The sequence below is a fragment of the Falco cherrug genome, chromosome 4 (genome assembly GCF_023634085.1).
Source record: "Falco cherrug isolate bFalChe1 chromosome 4, bFalChe1.pri, whole genome shotgun sequence".
Lineage (NCBI taxonomy): Eukaryota > Metazoa > Chordata > Aves > Falconiformes > Falconidae > Falco > Falco cherrug.
Window position 1 is genome coordinate 9,170,732 of NC_073700.1, and position 19,490 is coordinate 9,190,221.

At 35.3% G+C, this 19,490-nt stretch overlaps 1 protein-coding gene across 5 annotated transcripts in view; it reads left to right on the top strand.

Moving 5' to 3' along the window:
• The window catches only part of CACNA2D3 (calcium voltage-gated channel auxiliary subunit alpha2delta 3), a 469,002-nt gene that overhangs the window by 407,539 nt on the left and 41,973 nt on the right, over positions 1-19,490 (top strand). For all 5 annotated transcript variants that reach the window (XR_003559900.2, XR_003559897.2, XR_003559899.2 and 2 more), the window contains 2 exons: positions 13,254-13,315; positions 14,252-14,296. Coding sequence is in view for 2 of the 5 variants with exons in the window: in XM_027805095.2 (XP_027660896.1) it covers positions 13,254-13,315; positions 14,252-14,296 (107 nt within the window). In the remaining 3 variants the exon portion in view is untranslated. The remainder of the gene's footprint in view (positions 1-13,253; positions 13,316-14,251; positions 14,297-19,490) is intronic.

The following is a 19,490-nucleotide window of genomic DNA, read 5'->3' on the forward strand; positions in this document are numbered from 1 at the left end:
CACAGAAATCTAGATGTCATGGGATAATGTCCTTATATATGATGACTAAAACAAGACCAATGTTGTCATTTAATAAAAGAGATCATTTTATAGATATAAGGCCAGTTAACACATTTTAAGCAATCGCAATGCTGATATTTCCTGTTTTTCAGAGATTAAGATGGGCTAAATGATGGAGGGTTTCCCATGGTGAAAGTACTGCTGTAAATATTTCTTCTGGTAATGTAATTAGGAAGTATTGGCTCCAGTTAATGTAACTTAAACAAAACATGTTGTCCTCGGCAAACTTGTTAAACAGGCATAGCCCTGTCTAAAAAGCAAACAGGGGCATATAGTGTTTCCATGGAAACTCAGTTAAAATGCTGATTTGTGGATATAATCATAATCAGTACCACAATCTAATCTGATTGAATTAAATGAAAAGGAGCCTTAGTTCTGAAGTGAGCACAGTACAAAACTATCTCTACAAATGCAGAAGTCATAGTCATCCATCCTTGATACATGCCTTAACAGCTGTAAAAATACGGCCTTTGGAAGGCTAATGTTCCTTGGAAGTCAGTAATATCTTTGCCTTTATATGAGAACAGAATTTCTGAAAATTCTTGCCAAAAATCCTTTTCTGAGTGGAGATTTGAAGATTTTTTGCATTCTCCAGAGCTCCATTCTGGAAGGTGCTAAGTATGCTTATCATATGCTGGGCATCCCTTAACTCTCACAGACTTCATGCAGCACTAGCAGTGCTCAACACTTCAGGCAGAAGCCTCAGGTGAATTTGTACCTATCTTGCAATTTAGTAGAAATAGAAGCTACTTACTATGATAAATCCTTAGTTTAATGGAATATCAAAACTTCCTTTCAGCAAACCTTCCTGATTTATTTCAAAGCTACTCCGTTAAAGAGGATTACAGTTGGTATCCATGACATTGATTTCCCTCAAAAATTATTAATTTATACTTCTAAATATGCTTTACTGCTGTATTGACAGTTGAATCCTACTAATTATTAGGATATAAATCGTAATACACCACTTGTTGAAGCATCTGGATAATGATTTATGTGATGCAAGTATAGTCCGTTTGTATTTCTATTGTGGAAATCATTTCAGCACTTACACTATTTCCAGCAGTTAATAACTCACGCAGAGAGGCTCACTTATGATTATAACTTGGCACACAGATCTCAGGCAACAATGACATTTTATTAAGGATTTTTAAAAATCTGTCAGTGCCTTTTAATTTTATCAGTCTCAACATTTTTTAAAAAAGCTTGCTTTGCTGTTTTCTTGGAGCATCCCTTCAAAACATTTATTAATTATGTATTTGGCCATACATTAATCAATAGATTGTTCTTTGTATTTTGTGGCATTAAGGAGGCCATTTCAACTTGTCTAATGAAGCAAATAAGCTCTTGGCTAATTTTCAGCAGTATGAAGACCTCTCTCAACTCATGAATATTCACAAGATCCAGACCTAAGCAAACATTTCTGCTGGAGAGTACGTAGGCTTATGTAGCAATTCTGAAGATGTCAATTTGTTATTTTTCCTGAAATGTGATAAGTAGACAAGTCAGATAGAAAGCTGTCATTCTACCGCTCAGTGCCTGACCTGCTGGATGCACATTAGCTATTTTCCAATATATACACTTGAACTTCTTCAGGTTAGATAAAGCAAAAGATAAATTATTTCCCCCAATATAGTTTATTCTGAATAGGCATAATTAAAATTTCTTGCCAGGGTTACGAAATGGTGATGATAAACTGTTCTCATGAAATGAAGTTAAGTAAATGTGAAAATGTTCAGATTATGGCCAGTGTTAATCCATGGTTTCAGAAAGTGAGTAAACTTTTCAAGTGAGATCTTTATATGTAATATAGTGAACACGTATTGAAAGATGATGCTTCTTTTCTTTTACCAGATACCAAGTAGGAGAATATGAAAAAGAAGAAAACATATTTCAGTATACTGGCAAAACTTTCATTGTTATTAATCTGAGATTACTTTCTGTTCCTGACATGGTTTAAATCTCTAGTTCAGGGTATTCCAAGAATGTTAGCTTATAGCTCAAATACCAGCTCCTATTTTTGTTGAGCAAATAGGCAGCTGTGTTTTCTTCTACACAGAGATTCAATAAAAATGCATTTTTGATCCAAAAATGAAAAAAAAAAGGCAAACAAAGCTGCTTTTGCAGCTAATACTTTTCATGGAAAAGTATAATTTCTGTATCTATTGCTATTACTATGTTTTAACCTTATTCAGTACTAGATGCAAACGTAAATCAGAAGGGCTGCAAATCTGCCACTGCTATTTTCTTTGTGTTTGCAACTACAGAATACTATGGAACTACTCAAGTCTGTTTCAAACACTTAAAAATGTGCATACTGAGTCTTTTGGGCACATACATTTTTTTATACCCTTCTAAAACTATAGGTTACCACTATGTGGTTAAACAGCAAAGAATGTTTAAATAAAGTAGAGATCTTAGAAAAACAAAACCATGAAAGCTATTCTGGAACATTACAGGAAATATTTGACTTATAAAACATCCAGTAGGTATGGTATTGAAAAGTTGGAGAGTTGTATTCATGATGACATATTTCTGATGTATTATTTGACTTCAAACAGCATATTTTTAGTAACTCAAAGTAATTTGCTAATCAAAGTATAGCACAAACAGTTTGATGAGAATGACACTATTATTATAACTCAATAAGAGATCCAAGGCTTATTTTCAAATGCTGTGATTTAATAAAATGTTGGTGTTTTCTCACTCGGTGTTCTAAGTCTGGTTTTGACGAATGAGATTTCATATATTCACAGGCCTTGTATGCAGCAAGTGCCGTGATGATAACCGGATAGAGCAAGCAGCTGGTAGTCAGCGTGTTCTGGAGACAGGAAGAGTTGAATTCTCCAAGTCTCTCCCCTCCATGCTAAGACTGACAGCAGTAGAACCTACATGTCTTGGCTTCTAGGGCAATGGTAGGATATAAAGCATTGAGCTGACATGGGAGAAACTGGACAGAGACATCATGAGCTCGTTTTGCAGTGGATGCCGTAACACTTATCTTTAATGTCTTATCCAAAGTATTCTGTCCATAGCAGTAGGACAACTTGCAGCCATTCTGATGTGATAGGATTTCAGTTTGGGAGGTATAAATGTTTTAGGAAATAAGAGCAATAGAACTTTTTCCCATTTCTGAAATCAGCCTTTCTCACAATGCTGAGATATGTAGATACAGCCTTTTTTTTTTTTTTTTTTTTTTTTTTTTTTTTTCAACACGATTAGGTAGTAGCCAGTGTCAAGTCTGAAAAAAAGAAAATACTATCAAAGTTTGAACATATGTGTTTCAGTTACAAGTGGAAGCAGAAAGCCTGACATCTCCTAAGAGAATCTGGTCACAGTCTTCAGGAGTCTGGGTCAGTATCCTAATTTCTGGGTGTTCATCTGAACTTTGAGCCTCTTACGGTTCATTAATCGCAAACTTGAAACCACAGCCTTTTGGCTGAGATGTGAAAGGTATACTGGCTAAGCTACTCTAAACTAGGACCTCAGCTGTAAGAAGTAAAGCTTTTTTGAGAACTTGACAAGTCATGGATCCTCCCTTAAGATTTACAAATGTGCTTACAAATATATGCTGTTCTTACTTTTTGTTTCAGTCATGGGATGTTCTTCAATATTGCCAAAAAAAAAAAAAAAAAAAAAAAAAAAAGAGCTAGAAAACCCTATAAAACTAAAAATTGGTTAGGGACTTATTAAAATACCATCACTGCTTCATTATTTTAGTGTCACTGTGGTCAGATTTCAGTCTTCACGTGCTTCCTGTACCATCAGAATTCGTCAGAGTAGTGGCCATGCAGGGAGATGTTGGAAGAAAGCTGAAAGCTCGTAGGAACTCCTTATAAAAATTCTGCCACCAGCACAGTTTTCTTTATGATGGGGCTTGCCTTCTCTCTCCATGCTACTGAAGCATTCCTGAGGCTAATAAAAATACTATCCAACCCACTCTTTCTCCTATTCTCTGCTCCTTTCCTTTCCAGCTGTCAGTAGGTGTCAGGTATTTTCTAAAAGTCACAGGGAGGATACTGCAGACACCAGACAGGGCTTAACTGTGCCCCGCTTCATCCCCTTCAAATTGTGCAGTCTAAACCACTATTTTATACTATCAATGTACTCCTTGTGTTTCTCAGGAAAAAGGTATATATCTTTCCAGCAAAGTGCACTTAGTGTAATTTTGCATGCCAAGTGGTTATCTCCCTCCAGGCTTATGGGAGGTTTCTTTTTCTTGGGGTTTTTTTGTGGGTCTTTTTTGTAATTACAAATGTATTCCCAAGTAGCTCCCTTGGGCTGTGCTCCTGGTACACAAAGTTTATCACAGGGTAAATGAGGAGGTTTCTGTGGGAAACCTTTGTTAGAGTGTTGGCAGCACATCAGCTACTATCCTGTAGTTTGAAATACAGCATAACTGTCTGAATGATAATTTACAGATAACCTGTTTCCCTCCAAGCTCCTCGGTGAAGCCTCCTGAAAAGGCAATGGACTTTCAGTCAACAGTATCTATATTTTTTTATGCTTTCACTCAATTTATATCCTTTTTGTGTTTCCTCCTGCTCCTGCTGCTACTTCATTAGTCCTCCAGAAGGAAGATACATGTCAGGGAGTCAAAGGGAGTCTGGTTTATGATGATGTTCACAGACTGCCCTCTGCAATTCAGTTTGTCAGGGGTTGGCTGCAAACCAAGCCCTTCAACTATCCCTGGTGGTTTGAGTTTGGATGAACTTCGGCCTCCCAGCAATCATCATCCTGCTCCCCTTTCAGCCTGGCCTCACATCAAGTTCCCAATATCTCCTCCCTTTCTGCTTGAACTTGGCCTCCAGGAAATACCAGTTGCCACTGCCTTCCCTGTATCTTGGGAGTTTCCAGCCAGACAACTACTTCCACCACTAATTGTAAAAATATTCTGGAAGAAAATAGCAGGTTTGGTGTCCATGAGTAAAGAAGCAGAACTTCAGCTTTCCTCTGTCCATTTAAGAATTCACTCATTTACATGTTGCATCCTGATAGCTCTAATGAAGGAAGTTATTCTTTGTCTTGCTAAAATCTGATGACATATCATGACATATGAGAACTGTCTTTTATAACTGATAATTATACAGGACTTACAAATGTATGTACAGTCATTCCACTTATTTGATGATAAAAAGATAAAGGTAAGATACCAGTAATAATGCAGGATTTTTTTCTTGAATACTGTTTATAATCTAAAACTGTGATAATTTGCACTTTGAAATTCTTTTGTACTTTACATAGTACCTAGATTAATAAAAGACTTTGTTTTGGATAAATCAATCTCTAAATGTTAGTGAGGCAGTAGCTCAAATTTACGTGGAAAAGGTAAGTGCAAATTTACATGGATTTTTAATCCATTTAATATTAAAATAATTGTAAAATATCAAAATCTTCTAAGGGTACTTAAATATGCAATAGACACATTGTGGGGTTAGGCAACAAGGTTTCATGTCAGTGAAGCCACAAGAAAAGTTGTAAAGAACATTAGAAATCTTCACCAAGTTAAATAAAAAAAATTAAAAACAAAAGAACAAAACAACACATTGCAGAGGACAGTTTGTGAATAATAGTAGTATCTTATCCAAATGCATAACTGATATCATATTTTTGCTGGGGTGGGAACTATGCTTTATTATAAGAAAACCACAAGAAAGTGCACAACTACTCAGCAGTTTGGCCTGCCTTTTCGTCAGTGTTACTCTTTTATCACAGACTACTTACACCAGTTCGTTATGAAGATGGCTGGTATCACCACCAAGTATTGAGGTTGCCCAACACTTCCAATTACAAGCTCGTGTTTTCAGCATATTAAAAATTAGCTGGACTTAAACTGTTAGGCTAATTTTCTTTTTGTGTTGGGTGTCTGAATCAAGTTCCAACATTCTGGATAGTAAAACTAACATTTTTTGTATGTTAAAACAAAATTCTGGGGAACTTCTGTTTGAAGAGAGGAACTGAAGAAAATGGGCTGGGGTGAGAAGAAGAAGGTATGGGTAGAATTGAAAAGGTCAGAGATCAAGAAGGAAACTGAATGAGGTGTGAAGTTTGGAAGGGTGAAACTGCATTTTACTGTGCGAGTAAATTGAAACTGGGATTATAAGTAGTCTGGGAAGTGCACATTTGATGAATCCTCATTCGTACTTTTTATATATCCTGCATGTGATGAAAGAATGACTATCACTGGGAATACAGCAATGTTGGATGATACTGGAGCATAAGTATATTACTGTAAGAGAGTGCCTTTTGGAATACCTCTAATTTATTAGCTAAGACTTCTTGGAATTGAAGGGGAAAAAAATGTACATTTTCTTTGTAATTACAGTACATAACACGTGTTTTATAAGTATTTTTAATGGCATCATCTTTGGTGGTAGGAGTCTGCCATTAATCTCTACTAAAGGTACTTTTCGACATGGTGTTTATTTCTCAATATTATGTGTTGGGGTGTAATAATGTCTCATTCTTTGGCTGAGCTAAAAACATTTTGAACTGAAAAAGATTTAGAGTATAAACAAAAGAAGTGCAATCAACTTTTAAAAAGAGGTTAAAAGTGTTCTGGAATATTTCACGTCTAATTATTAGATATTTTAAAAGATAGTAATAAGAGGTAATATGAGTAGGCATAAAGAAGGGAATCTTAAGGAGCCTTAGCTTAATACACAAAGGCGATATAGATTAAAAAAAAATTCTGCTGCAGATCTGTTTCTAAGATTTCTTGCTTGGAAGCCAAGTTAAACCTCATTTAAGATAACTCCATCAGAACTAAGAGGCCCAAATGTTCTCAAAATGTTGACCATCTTTTATGTAAAAGAAAGAATCTTAGTCCATACTGTGTTCTGTGGGAAAAAGGAATGGAGACCTTAAAATATTTTTCTAACCTTGGTGATCTAGTGCTTTTATATAGTGTAACATTCTATAGATATTTCGCAGAATGGAAAACCCTTTAGCTTTTACTACTTTTTCCTTAATTATGTATTTGAAATCCCTCTGCCAAGTTTATAGGGAGATTCAGCTCCTCTCTTGCCTGAAATAAATCAGCCTAATCTATTTTCCTCTCTTATTTTAAGTAAGAGATTATTCTTTTTACTTAGAGACTAAGAGCTCTTGTAATTCTGCGCACAGAAGTGATTTGTTGGGGAAGCCTTTACTTATCTTTCTGTCCATTTGCTTAATCATGGAGATCTTGCAATGAATACAAGCAGTCCTGATCTATTCTGAGTAATTATTTGTTTTCCTTCGTGTTTCCTTGATAATAAGCAGCCCTGAGCTCTGTAGCGTTGAGCATTTCCCAGTACTACTATCCTGAAAACATCCCAGTAAATTTGTGAAACATTACCCTTAGCCATGAAATCAATACATCAGGAAAGTACTTATTTAACAATAATTATCACTGAGCCAAGAATTTAAATTTGTAATTCTCAACCATCTGTTATTTCATAGGATATGCACTACAGAATAGCAGCCACTTCACTAGACAAAGGAAAGAAATCTCAGGGAATTAGTAACTGTTTTCCATAGGCAGCGTTAGAGGTATGTATTGGAATCACCAAAGTAAATTTGTTAATGTGGTTGGAAAAAAAATAAATTGGATTTGCAATGTTCATTTGAAATGATGATACATTTTGTGTTACATGGAGGAAAAAGCTTGAATACCCCTCCATCAGCTCGCGTTAGCTGATCTCTTGCATACCCCTAGCTGCAGCCAGCCCTTCCCACTGGCATTCCAAAGGAAAGGCAGCAGTGAAGACAAAACCTTTCCCCCTCATCCTTACTCATTTTTTCCTGGCTGAGGAAAGGTAATTTGTATCCCTTGGCCATTTTGACTGAACCAAGCCTACAAATGATACTTTAAAATGTATATATCATGTTAGGTTCAATTATAGTTTTTGTTGTTTGTGTTTTGTTTTTTAATTAGAATTCTGGATGTTATCTGCATACCTTGCTGAACAATATTTAAAAAATTTCAGTGCAATTACACCTTTTTTTTTTTTTTTTTTCCCCCTTCTTTAACCTCTGTGGTAGCTGCTATACCTAGGAGGCTAAGCAAGGAATGGGTGACATGTGAGAGGTAATTCTGAAGTTTCCCTTTTCCCCCACACACAGCTAGTCTGTAAAACATACATTTAAATGTAAAGTAGCTTGGAGCACAGATATTTCATTCTGAAGTTCTGAAATGCTGGAGGACTAAGGATTGCTCAGATGAATGTGTTGGCTCTAAAACCTTTTGAAGTACATTTGAATAGTTCTTAAGGCATTAAATGACCCAACCAAGTAATATCCTGTGCTAGTTACAATGTTCTCAAAAAGCTCAGGGAAAAAAAGCCTGTAAAAATGCTTTAGTATCACATCTGGTTGAAAAGAAAATTATTTTCCCATACATTAACACTGTTAATGCTTCTGAATGGAGACGCATTCAAATAATTATTAGCTGAATTGTAGGACACATTCATAATTGTCATTTATTACATATTACATACGATATAGAATATTTAGAAGTTACTCATTCAGTGACAGAGAAGTTCCTATCTGGAATTGCGCAAAGGAATAAAACGTAAAGTAACTAACATGATGAGATCAGAATCTCTTATTAAGATGCATCTCTTCAACAAAAAGGTCTATTGCTGCTTTCACCATGCCACGTTTGTGGGAACTCTGTGTTGGTACATATCAGAGAACCATTTAGGTTTGAAAAGACCCTTGAGATCCTCAAGTCCAACCATAGATTTCATCCAGTCACCATGTAGCACTTCATTATTTAATACCAAGTAAGAGGATTACGAAACTCTAATTGAGGAAATACTTCACAAGGGAAATACGTAATCTGTTGTGTATTATGCTTAAAATGTTGCCTCATAACATTGTATTACCTTGACCAGAGCAGACTGTTTTAAGACACATTTCTGTTTTACCTCCTTCAATGGTATTATACCTCAAAAATCAGTGATACAGACCTTTTAGAAGTTAGGTAGAGAAATAAACTGAAACTTTTATAAACAATTCAGATCAACTAAATTGATAATGCCTGGGCCTTCCATTTCTATACAAACTACACCACTGCTGAAATCCTGGGAACCTGCTCAAGTGGGAACAAGCCCAGTGTTTCTCACTATCTTTTAATTTCTTTCACAGTCTGTCCGAGAAGACATCAAAACTAATAGAACTAATGCTATATAAAAAAAAGGCCTGTAGCTGCCTGCCTCCTCTCATCTTCCTGAAGAGGGGGATGCTCTATGTTTCATAAAAATTAGCCCCAGTATTTCAGTTGTCTTTGTGTTACACCATTCTGTTGTGCAACCCATTAGAACATGCACATGGAATCTTTTACAGATGAGCTTTGTCATAATTATCTTGTTACTGTTTCAGATTCTCTCTCATGGTAAGTAATTTATACTGGACACTAGAAACCCTTCAGTACATGCTCATATTTAAGGAAGATTATAGGCTGTGTATTTAGCACTTGTCTACAAAACATTTACACTTAAATCATAGAATCGTAACACAATTTAGATTGGGAGGGATCTCCTGAGGTCGTCTAGTCCAACCTCCTGCCAAATTTGTATATACATTCAACTACATTATGAGGGAACAGAGTTTTAGTTGTTCCTTGTTGTTAATTATACTTTCATTAATAGTTTACAAGAAATAATGTTTAATCAAAAGTTGCTTTGCCAGGCATTTTAAAATTTGCCAGCCACAGCAGATCAAATAATATCTAAATTATAGAGACTTGTTACTGACACGTAATGGAATATTTTGTATTTTAGTATCACTGTTATTGATCTGTACTGGTATTTTGTAGTTTAGATGTACTAGATGTCTTAGATATATGTTAAATATGTTGGATATATAAGTACAAATGGATGAACTTCCATAAATGTAGTGGAGTAGATCTTTGTCTTCATCCTTTAAAGCTTAATAAATGTTTCTTACAGGTTTAAACCTTACACTAATGTTTGATAACATCTTTGTTCTTTTATGTCATCAGCATAATGAACTTGATAATTATCTCAATTTTGGCAACCGTTTCTCTGCTCTGCGTGGCGGTGTCTCTAGTAAGGGTGTGAGCTCCAAAGGGTCAACCTTCTCAGGACCTTAAATGAAAAATATCTAACTACAGTCCACTCATCTGTGCCTGTTAAGAGCAGTAGTATTTGTAACTAACAGAACAAGTCTTTGGAGAGCACAGATCTGTGTTTTGCTCTAAACCCTGCTGTTGTGACTCTCCACATGAGATCTTGGTGGGAACTCTGGTGTTCATTTCCTATATGCATCATCTTCTGCAAGAAAATAAGAATACTGAAATTTACCCATATTTAGGGTGTATTTAAAATTCTTTTGTTGAGAGGTACTCTATAGTAAATACAGGTGGTTGAAATCATTAGTGTTTATGAATGAGCAAGGAACAGAATTTGTATGGTACCTGAGAGTCGAGAGGTGGAGACAAGCATTTTGGAGGGTTTATAGAAACAGTTAAACAGATTAGGAACCTCCTTGGTACAGAACCTTGTAAAGCAGTAGGCATTAATAGCGATTCTGTCTAAACACTTCTGAAAATCTGCATCTTTAAAAATCTAAACAGTTTTTAAAATCAGTTTTTTCAGGAGCTCAGCCATTCAAAACAGATTAGCCAGAAGATGCTATTATAAAATAATTTAGGTGAAGGTCCATGGGTCTATATATTTTAATTCTTTTGTTCCCCAGAGAAAAATGCCTACTGGCTTACAGCTCTGACTCAGCTAAGAAGTGAGGTTGACTCCATTAGGTCCTGTCAGGTTACCTTTAAACTGAGAGCCCAGAAACATTTAAAGATTCGCAACACAGTTTTATGGATTTACATTTTTCCAATGCAGAGTAAAGACACCAATTTCTTGCCCATATCTAAGTTTCCCTTAGATACCATCTTTCATTGCTCAGAAAGCTTGTTCATTCTGTATCTGTTGGAAAAGCAGTCTGATCCTCCATGATCAGAAAACTATTTATTCCATCTGAAGTCTGCAAAAGTTTATATTCTTTGCAGGTTGGAGTCTTAGACTCTTAAAGTCAAAGCAAGGTTCAGCAAAGTCCCTATTTGTGTATCTTGATGTCAAGTGTGTGGCTTGATTCAGGGAATTCAACAGGAACGTTCACATGCAGAAAACAAGCATAAACTTCGCTTGCTGAAATCAAGAAGACTTTTACTGATATAAGTAGTGTTACGTTAGTTCTTGCATGCTTAAATGGACTGGGAGAAATGTGGTATGAGATGGACATTTCAAATGCTGATATAGCATCCAGAAGCAAAATTATTTTATTCTGGGAAGCTCCTGAAAATGTGTGTGGTTTTCTTACATCTCAGAAAAAGCAGGTAGGACGTGCAGATCACCTGCATGCTAGAAAGGAACCTAAAGGCAAACAGCAGATGAAGAAACCATATGCTGCATAGCTGTCAGACAGCATCTTCTCATTGACCATAGAATAAATTACTAGATAATAAAATATAGCTGGAGAGCGTCTCCTCTAGAGTTTATTCAAAAGGAGAACTGGATTTGTCTACTTACTGTCTTAAGCAAAAATAATCCATGAGTTACAGAAGGCAGAAAACTATTTATAACCTGCATTAATAAGAAAATCCCTTATGTAATTTCACATCCCATTGTATCAGTTCATTACAGATTTCATTTCACATACTTTTTCCTACCTGTTAACCCAAAATAAAATATATGCGTGACATCAGCGTGTGTGTGTTCGCAAAAGTACCAATAATCTAGATGTAAATATGTTTTTAAATGATCCCTGCTGTGGATCCTAGAGGAAGAATGAATAAATTAATTTTCTTCACTTTTCCAAAACAACTAATTTTTTAAAAAGTTTTGTTTGTTTTTAAGCAAAACATTGGAGCAATGAATTTGCTAGAAATTAGCTTTTCAGACTTTCAAGGCTTTAAAAATTAGCTTTTGTGCAGAGAATAGTATAGTGAGGTTATAGATGAGTCGTTTGGGTGGAGTTCGTTCTTTTTACCCTAGCAATTACGTATCCTCTAAGCTGACAGGAAGGAGCTGTAGGGCATTTAACTAGAACCCATTGATAAGCTGTATTGAGCAGCTAGAGTATCACTTGGTACAGGGACAGCACTGAAACACCTTTGCAGAGAAGCCTGGCACAAGGTGTGCTGTGAGTGAGTGGCAGCATAACAGATATGGTCCAGGGATGCAGCAACAGCTGGTAAGAACAACCAAAGCAGATGTCTTTAGCCCCTCTGTCCCTATCTTCCTGCCATATTCTTCATTACATATTTTAAATAAAAGGAAGCTAGTTCAGAAATTTTCAGCACAGGTAGACAGATACGTTATCATTCCTTTAGTTTAGGCAGGTGAAACCAGAAAAATCAACTGCCTTGGGAGCTTAAGCAAACAGCAGTGCATTATCTTGCTGTTAAACAGAAATGGTGTAGCTATGGGTCTGAAAGGAACATCAGACCAGGCTGGAAGAAAGGTTCACTGACAAACATAATCTCATCTGAGGTTATGAGAAATATATAACTTACACCAGTAGTGTCTTGAATCACAATTAAAAAAATTACATATTATTATTAGTATACTTTAAGAAAAAAATGAAAACCAGTAATGTTTGTCATGTACTTTCATTTGACATAATTGCACATAATGCTCTTAAATTCATTTTTTAAAGAAGATTTTAATGTTTGAAATAGGCTTCTTATGTTCCACTGATTTTTTTATGGGTTAAGGGATTGAAAAACAAATGATCACTTGAAATGTTAACCAACATTTTCATGGTGTTTCAACACATCTTCAGGTATTTCAGCACAAAACACATAGTGTGTATTCCTACAGCTGTTAAACTGGTATAAGCAAAATATAAATTTGAGGTAGATGTGAACATAAATGTGTTCAGTTTGTGGTTCTTTTATGTTAATTATGGGGACATGTGTAGTTTGAATGATGTTTGCCTGGTGCATTCTTCACATTATATTAGCAATGTCTTCATGTTTAACCAAAATGTAAATGGTTTAAAATATGACTGTGTGCTCTCTTCAGTTCAAGTAGTTGTGGTTTTTGTTTTTTTTTTTTTTTAGGGCTTACTTTCCCTTTTTATTGTAAGACTGTTTTTCCTTCTGATTAATTTACAATCATTATTGTCAAGAGATAAAACACACTGGGTTTTGGTTTGTTTGTTATTTATGTCTTTCCCAGCTGTAGGTATCCAGATGAAACTTGATTTTTTCCAGCGGAAATTTTGGACTGCAAGCAGACAGGTATATTTTAAATTGACATTTTCTGTGTCATTGAATTCACTTTCTAACTGTGCAGATGATGATCTGCAATTTTTTTGTTGCAAACAAAACAATTGAAAAGAAAGAACATATTTGAAATACATAGTGGCTAGTTCTTCTGATTTACATTTCAATTCTTTATTACAAAAAAGCCAATTCAGTGGTCAAAACCTGTTGCTTATTCCTATATTCATGGAAACGGGTAGAAAGGTTAGTAATTTTAGGCCCCTGTGCATAAGGGGTTAATTTGTTGGCCTGTCACGATGATTTTCTCCCTCAGAAAAATTAGATACACTAAAAAAATTGTGATATTTATTTGTTTTCAGTGACAGCAGAATTAGGCCTTGCAGCTTGCTTAGGATCTATCTACTAACATTGAGCAACTGAAGTTTTGCATAGGTTAACTGGCTAAACTGGATTACTGAATCATGGTTGGTATTTGTAGTCTTTAACAAACTATACCTAAAATGTCAGGATATAGATTTTCTACTTACTGAAGAGGATAATTATCTTGCTACATATTAGGAGATGCCATCCATATTTTGAAAATAGATCGGAACTATACTGTTTCAGAAAATAAGTGCTAAAATGCAGGTCCTACCCCAACCCTGTTGGAAAATCATATAGTCTTGTCTGTGAACGGTCTCCGAGCTTCTGACACATGGAGGGGGAGATGGGGTTTAAAACGGTTGAAATTGTTAGAGTGTAAATGCACCCTTTCTCTGCAGACAGGAGCAGAACAGAACTGGTGAAAAGGTTTTAAACTTCTCTAGTCATTTTAAGAACAATTGCTGTCAGATAAAAATGTTATCAATATCAACTTCTTTATAATTGTGCTCATATGGGTTTTTAAAATGTCTTGTCTTGTAATAATCAAATGAGAAATTAAAATATTTTATTGATTTTTGATATCTCTAGTGTGCATCTCTCGATGGCCGATGTGCTATAAGTTGTGATGATGAAGTAAGTATTTAACAGGTATTTTTTCCATTTATACCTCTACTGCAGTAGAACATAGAGTCGATGAATTTAGTTTGAACATCTCATTGTACTTTATAAGGTCCTGGTGTAATTTGGAATCACCTTGTAAATATTATACTATTTAGATAGTGAGACTTTTTTTATGATTGCTTACAAACATCCATTTAATTACAAGGTTGACTTCAAATATGTGTTGTAGTAACTTGTGCTTTGTGAATCCAGTTTTGGAAATAATTTGAAGCTGTTTTAAGGCATTTTTTTACTATTTTATTGTTCATCTTAGAAGCTATTTTTTTATGTTTACAGTATATTTACACATGAATCCAGAGCTGAATCTGTGCAGGACTAATATATTGATGGCACTTCAGGAAGAAGAAAAAAAAAAAGTAGTAACCTTAGTTTAGCTTAATGAAGTAACTGAATAGCTTTTTATGTAGTTTAATTTCTTAGATAAAAATTTTGTTAGAAAAAGTTGTTAGATTTTTAATATTGTATGCATAGATGTTTGGAAAGCAGTTGACATCATACCATATGATGTTTTGGTTAAGCAACCAATGTATTGCAGGTTAAATGAGTTATAAAGTGGTTAGTAGAGCACAGACTGTATTGATATATGGGAAGGAATTAAACATGCAAGATTCTAGAAAATTAAAGTTGTGTTTGAGATATTGTATCATGTATAGTTAGTAATTTGGAGGAGAACAAAGCAATTACTGATAACGTCAATGTGTAATCTCTAAACTGAGTGAATGGTTTGAGGAGATCTGAATCACCTGATAAACTGTGCTTGAACAAGCTATATGAATTTAAGTATGATAAAATCTGAATTCATCATCTGAAAATAAAAACCACAGGCTGTGTTTGTATGGTACTTTTCATACAGCAGCAAAAAGAACTATTGCAAAACTTACATAAAAGACACGAGTGTGTTTGTATGCTCGTACATAATTCATGCTAATGTAATGTTTTTGCAATCTATTTTTAAGTAAGACAACTTTTTTTTTTTTTTACATATAGTTATAAAGTTTTTATACAGTTTATTCAGGTTTTTTATACATGCTTAGTTGTTTTCAGGAAAGCTGCTATCTGTATGGCCAAGAGTCAGCAGTCAGCACGGCATTAGTTTTGACATACTTTTCAATAAAGGATAAATGGGACTCGCAGCAAATCATGGAAAACTGAGCAGTTACTCCCACCACTGCAAACTCTTGTGTTTAAACAATTCCTTCTCATCTCTCTTCTGTGAAGCCATTTCTTCTGAATATCTTCAAGTTCTCACAAGTTTGTGTCACTAATATTTGCAACAGGAAACTACTTGTATTATTTGTGATATTCCACAAGTCTTTATTTTTCTCTTTCTCTGCTGTTTCTTCCTATATTTCTTATAGTCTCACCTTTTAGGTCTCTTTCTGACTGTCCCAGCATTTGAAACAGACTCCCAGGTCTTATCACTGAGGTGCTGCTTGTCCTGTGTTATTTTATGTATCTGCAGTGAAATGTCCACACCTTCCACCACCTGAACTGCTACCCTGATTGTATTCCTGCCTATTCAATAATTAATTCATTTGGAGTGTGCTCTGTGTTGTGCAGCACTAAGTTTGTTCAGGACATAAAAAAATTGTGCCAGAATGACTACACAAAGTACTACTTGATGTCTCCTGTCATGAAAGTTAGTAGAGTTGGGCTTTCCTGAGGATAGGTAATTCAAAACTTTAAATAACCATGGCAAAAAAAAGTTCATGTGTTTGAGAAGTGCTTTCTAACATGTGTCATTATTGTATTGTATATTTAGTTATTTAAAGCAAAAAAGACTATTTTAGGGGGTTTGTTAATTTTGTGGAAATCAATTTATAAAAAGTTTAAGAGGTACATCATCAATCCTAGCAATCTCACTTCTAGGATGCTACTTCACAACCTCATATACTGTGACATTGGGATGCGTTTTATTGAAAAGTGAGTCCAGGAGATAGGTGCAGTTTTAGCATTTTTTAAAACATGTGTCTGATTAATATGAGATTCAGATCACAAAAACCGTTCCAGGGAGAAAGGCAGAACTTAAAACATCAGCAGTTCTGAGTGGAACATTTAACTTCTTCAGCACACCAAATCAGCAAAACTTAAAACAAACTATAATTCATCTACTGGGACCCTGAGATCTAACAGTTGGATGATAGAGGTAGCAATAAATAATAGAAAATAAAATTTGCAGTAAGCCAAAACACAAAGGCTTGATGATCATGCCATCTTTGGCAATGAAATGGACCATATGAGTCAACATATCTTCTGCATTTCTAGCTGTAACAGCTTACAGACTCTTCCATTTAAAGCTTGTATCATTTTAATCATTAAGTAAACTTTTCCAAATATGAAGTAATGAAAAACAAAGCAGATTCCACACAGATGTGGGTTAAAGTCCGTCCTTAGCCCAAATTCCAGGCTGTCATTTGCATAGTTAACCAATTTTAAGGTGAGCTCATGTTTATTGCCTCGTTCTCCTAAGAGTGATCAGACATATATTGAAAAAGGTCTGTAGAACTGTTAATTACCTGTTTTGTGGCCTTGCTTTACTGTACCTTGCTATAGGCTTACAGTGCAAGCTTTACCTTGACTTGTTTCCAGCAGCTTTAAATATTTTTATCAATGGGTTTCCAGTCATAGCTCACCAGCTTGAGAAATATAACTGCAGGCAGTCGGAGTAAAGTTAGAGTGCTGTGTAAAATCTCTTCCTTGTTTAGCCTAAACCACCACACTTCTGGGATTAAAAACTGGGCAGAGATTACTTCCTTCATTTGCGATAGCCTTTGCGATAGAATAGCAATATTACATAATTTCTTGTGTAAAACATGCTTCTACTGCAAAGTACCCAACTACTTCATCAAAACAAACATATTATTGTTAATGCAAGAATGTTTTTGTTCTGTCCTTGCTAAGAAGCATGTACACTGATAAAGATTCCAAGAGGTTACAGCCAGAAATAATCTGCTCTTTTCTTTTCTATTACATTGGTAGTTAATAAGAATAGTCACGTATTTTGCTAAATATTTGTGCAGAACTTCTTTCACTATTACATCCATAAGCAAAAATAGCACAAGAAGTTTAAAGTGTTTTCGGGTACTTTCACTTGACCCAGCAGAAGCCATGTATGCATATGAAGAAATTCAGTAATAGTGTGAACCTTGATTTAGAGAGTCCAAACTTTTTTTTTTTTAGTGACCAAATGTACTGTTGATAGAACTCAATCAAATATCATATCTCCTCTGCTGAGTCTGTTAACTTTCACAGCTGTCTTTTATCAATGGCAAGAAAATACCTGCTGAACAGTTATGGTATAAATTAAAGCATTTAAAAGGAAATACTAAGGTATTAATGCAAATAGAGTGGCACAGTAGTCTTAACAGAGAATTAGCTGATGAGTTTGTGTGGTACCTTTGAGTCTAAAATACAAAGATCCAATTAATTAGGAGGGTTTATTCCTTTTTTTTTTTTTTTTTTTTTTAGCTGTGAATTTGCTCATTTCTTCTTGTTTTCCTGATGTCTCACATTGTATTTTAATGTTGTTTTCTTTCTTTTTCACTTTGGTTTCTTAACCCATATTACATTCCGTTACTGTTATTGTATATTGGAGCCGTGAAAAACACAGAGAGGACTTGAACTTGATCAAAGTTACTGTAATTCAAATGTGTTCTCAGACCTCAGTCAACATTCTTGCTGTGTTTATTCTGGACTTCATGCCTACTCTATTTTACAAGCTCAGGGACTCTCCACCTATGGAATGTTCCCCTTGAAATCTGAAGTTCACGGAACTTGAACCTTTGGGCAAACCTGGGTATAGTTCACTTCCAATATCTGAGAAACATTGTGAATTAAACCTCTTTCATACAGCTCTGAAATTTCAGTCTATTGAAATGCTAGTATCCCATCTGTTAATCTTGTATCTGAAACCTTCTGCTTGAGATGTGCTAATGTATCGGACAAGTAGATGCACCCTGTCTGCTTTGCCTGTGCTAAATTTAAGCTGCAAACTATTTCTTTAATGTAATGCTGAATATTGAAAGTTATTTATCTTGCTGGCAAGCAGGTGTATGTATGGTCCTGAATGAATATTTTTTCCATTATTAGTGTTTCTAAAATGGATCTAACCCTTTAGAAACCTTTTATAAGATAAGAAACCCTCATATCTTCACAGTCCTCCAAAAAGATCGATGCCACTTACTGCGTTTTGCCTGTTTCCTATAATAATGCAGAAAATTTAGTATCTTTTACAATTCTGATCAATGCTAGTAAATAACTATGGCTTAGAGATTTGAGACATGGCCGCTAATTCATGAATCAAGGCTATTTTCCCAACTGTGTGTAATCCATAACATACGAAATTAAGTCTACACTCATCCAGCATAACTACTTTTACTTATTTTTTTTATGTTGTGGAGGAATATTTTTTCTAAAGCAATATCTTTACATTAATCTTCATGCATGAGGACTGCAAATGTGTATCCTCAAATGAGCTCTTTGTTGATTTAGCTCCTCTTCTAATGAAGTTAGTGGGAGGTTTATGATTGACTTTGGGGAGAGCAGTGTTCTGGTGTTACAGTCTGCTTCTGAAATTCCACCCTTCACACACCATTGAGGTTAAGTAGCTGCCTCTTCTGAATACATTAGTTCCACTCGATTCTTTGCCAGCATCATCAGCTTTTCACATTACATTTGCCAATTTGTGGCTTTCTAGCACATCAAAGGTTGGAAATGAGTTATTTCGAATTTTTGACAAATTTTCTGTCACTGGTGGTATCTGTAGCTTAGGTTCCCCTATTAGAATGAATGTGTTTGGGAGTGACATCCATTCCATACTTTTGCCTGAGTTGGGTTTCTTTTGCTTTTTTAAAAACTAAACTTCAAGGCAGCATTACTGCAAATCTCTCCTTCAGCCCCACAGAACAGTACTAAGTGGCCAGAATGAGAATCAGACATGCCTAAGCATCTCTTGAACAATCAGACTGCATTTTCACAGCGTCTTGCACAACTACTACTGCCTGGAACTGCTTTCCTCTCTGAAACAGCAGATTTTGCTGGATCTACAGAGTGTAAAGTATATTTTGTCACGTCTGTGTAGTTCATTTGCAGCAGGAAAGGTTTTGAATTAAAAGCAAAGCCATGATTCCTGTATTGGAAGACATCC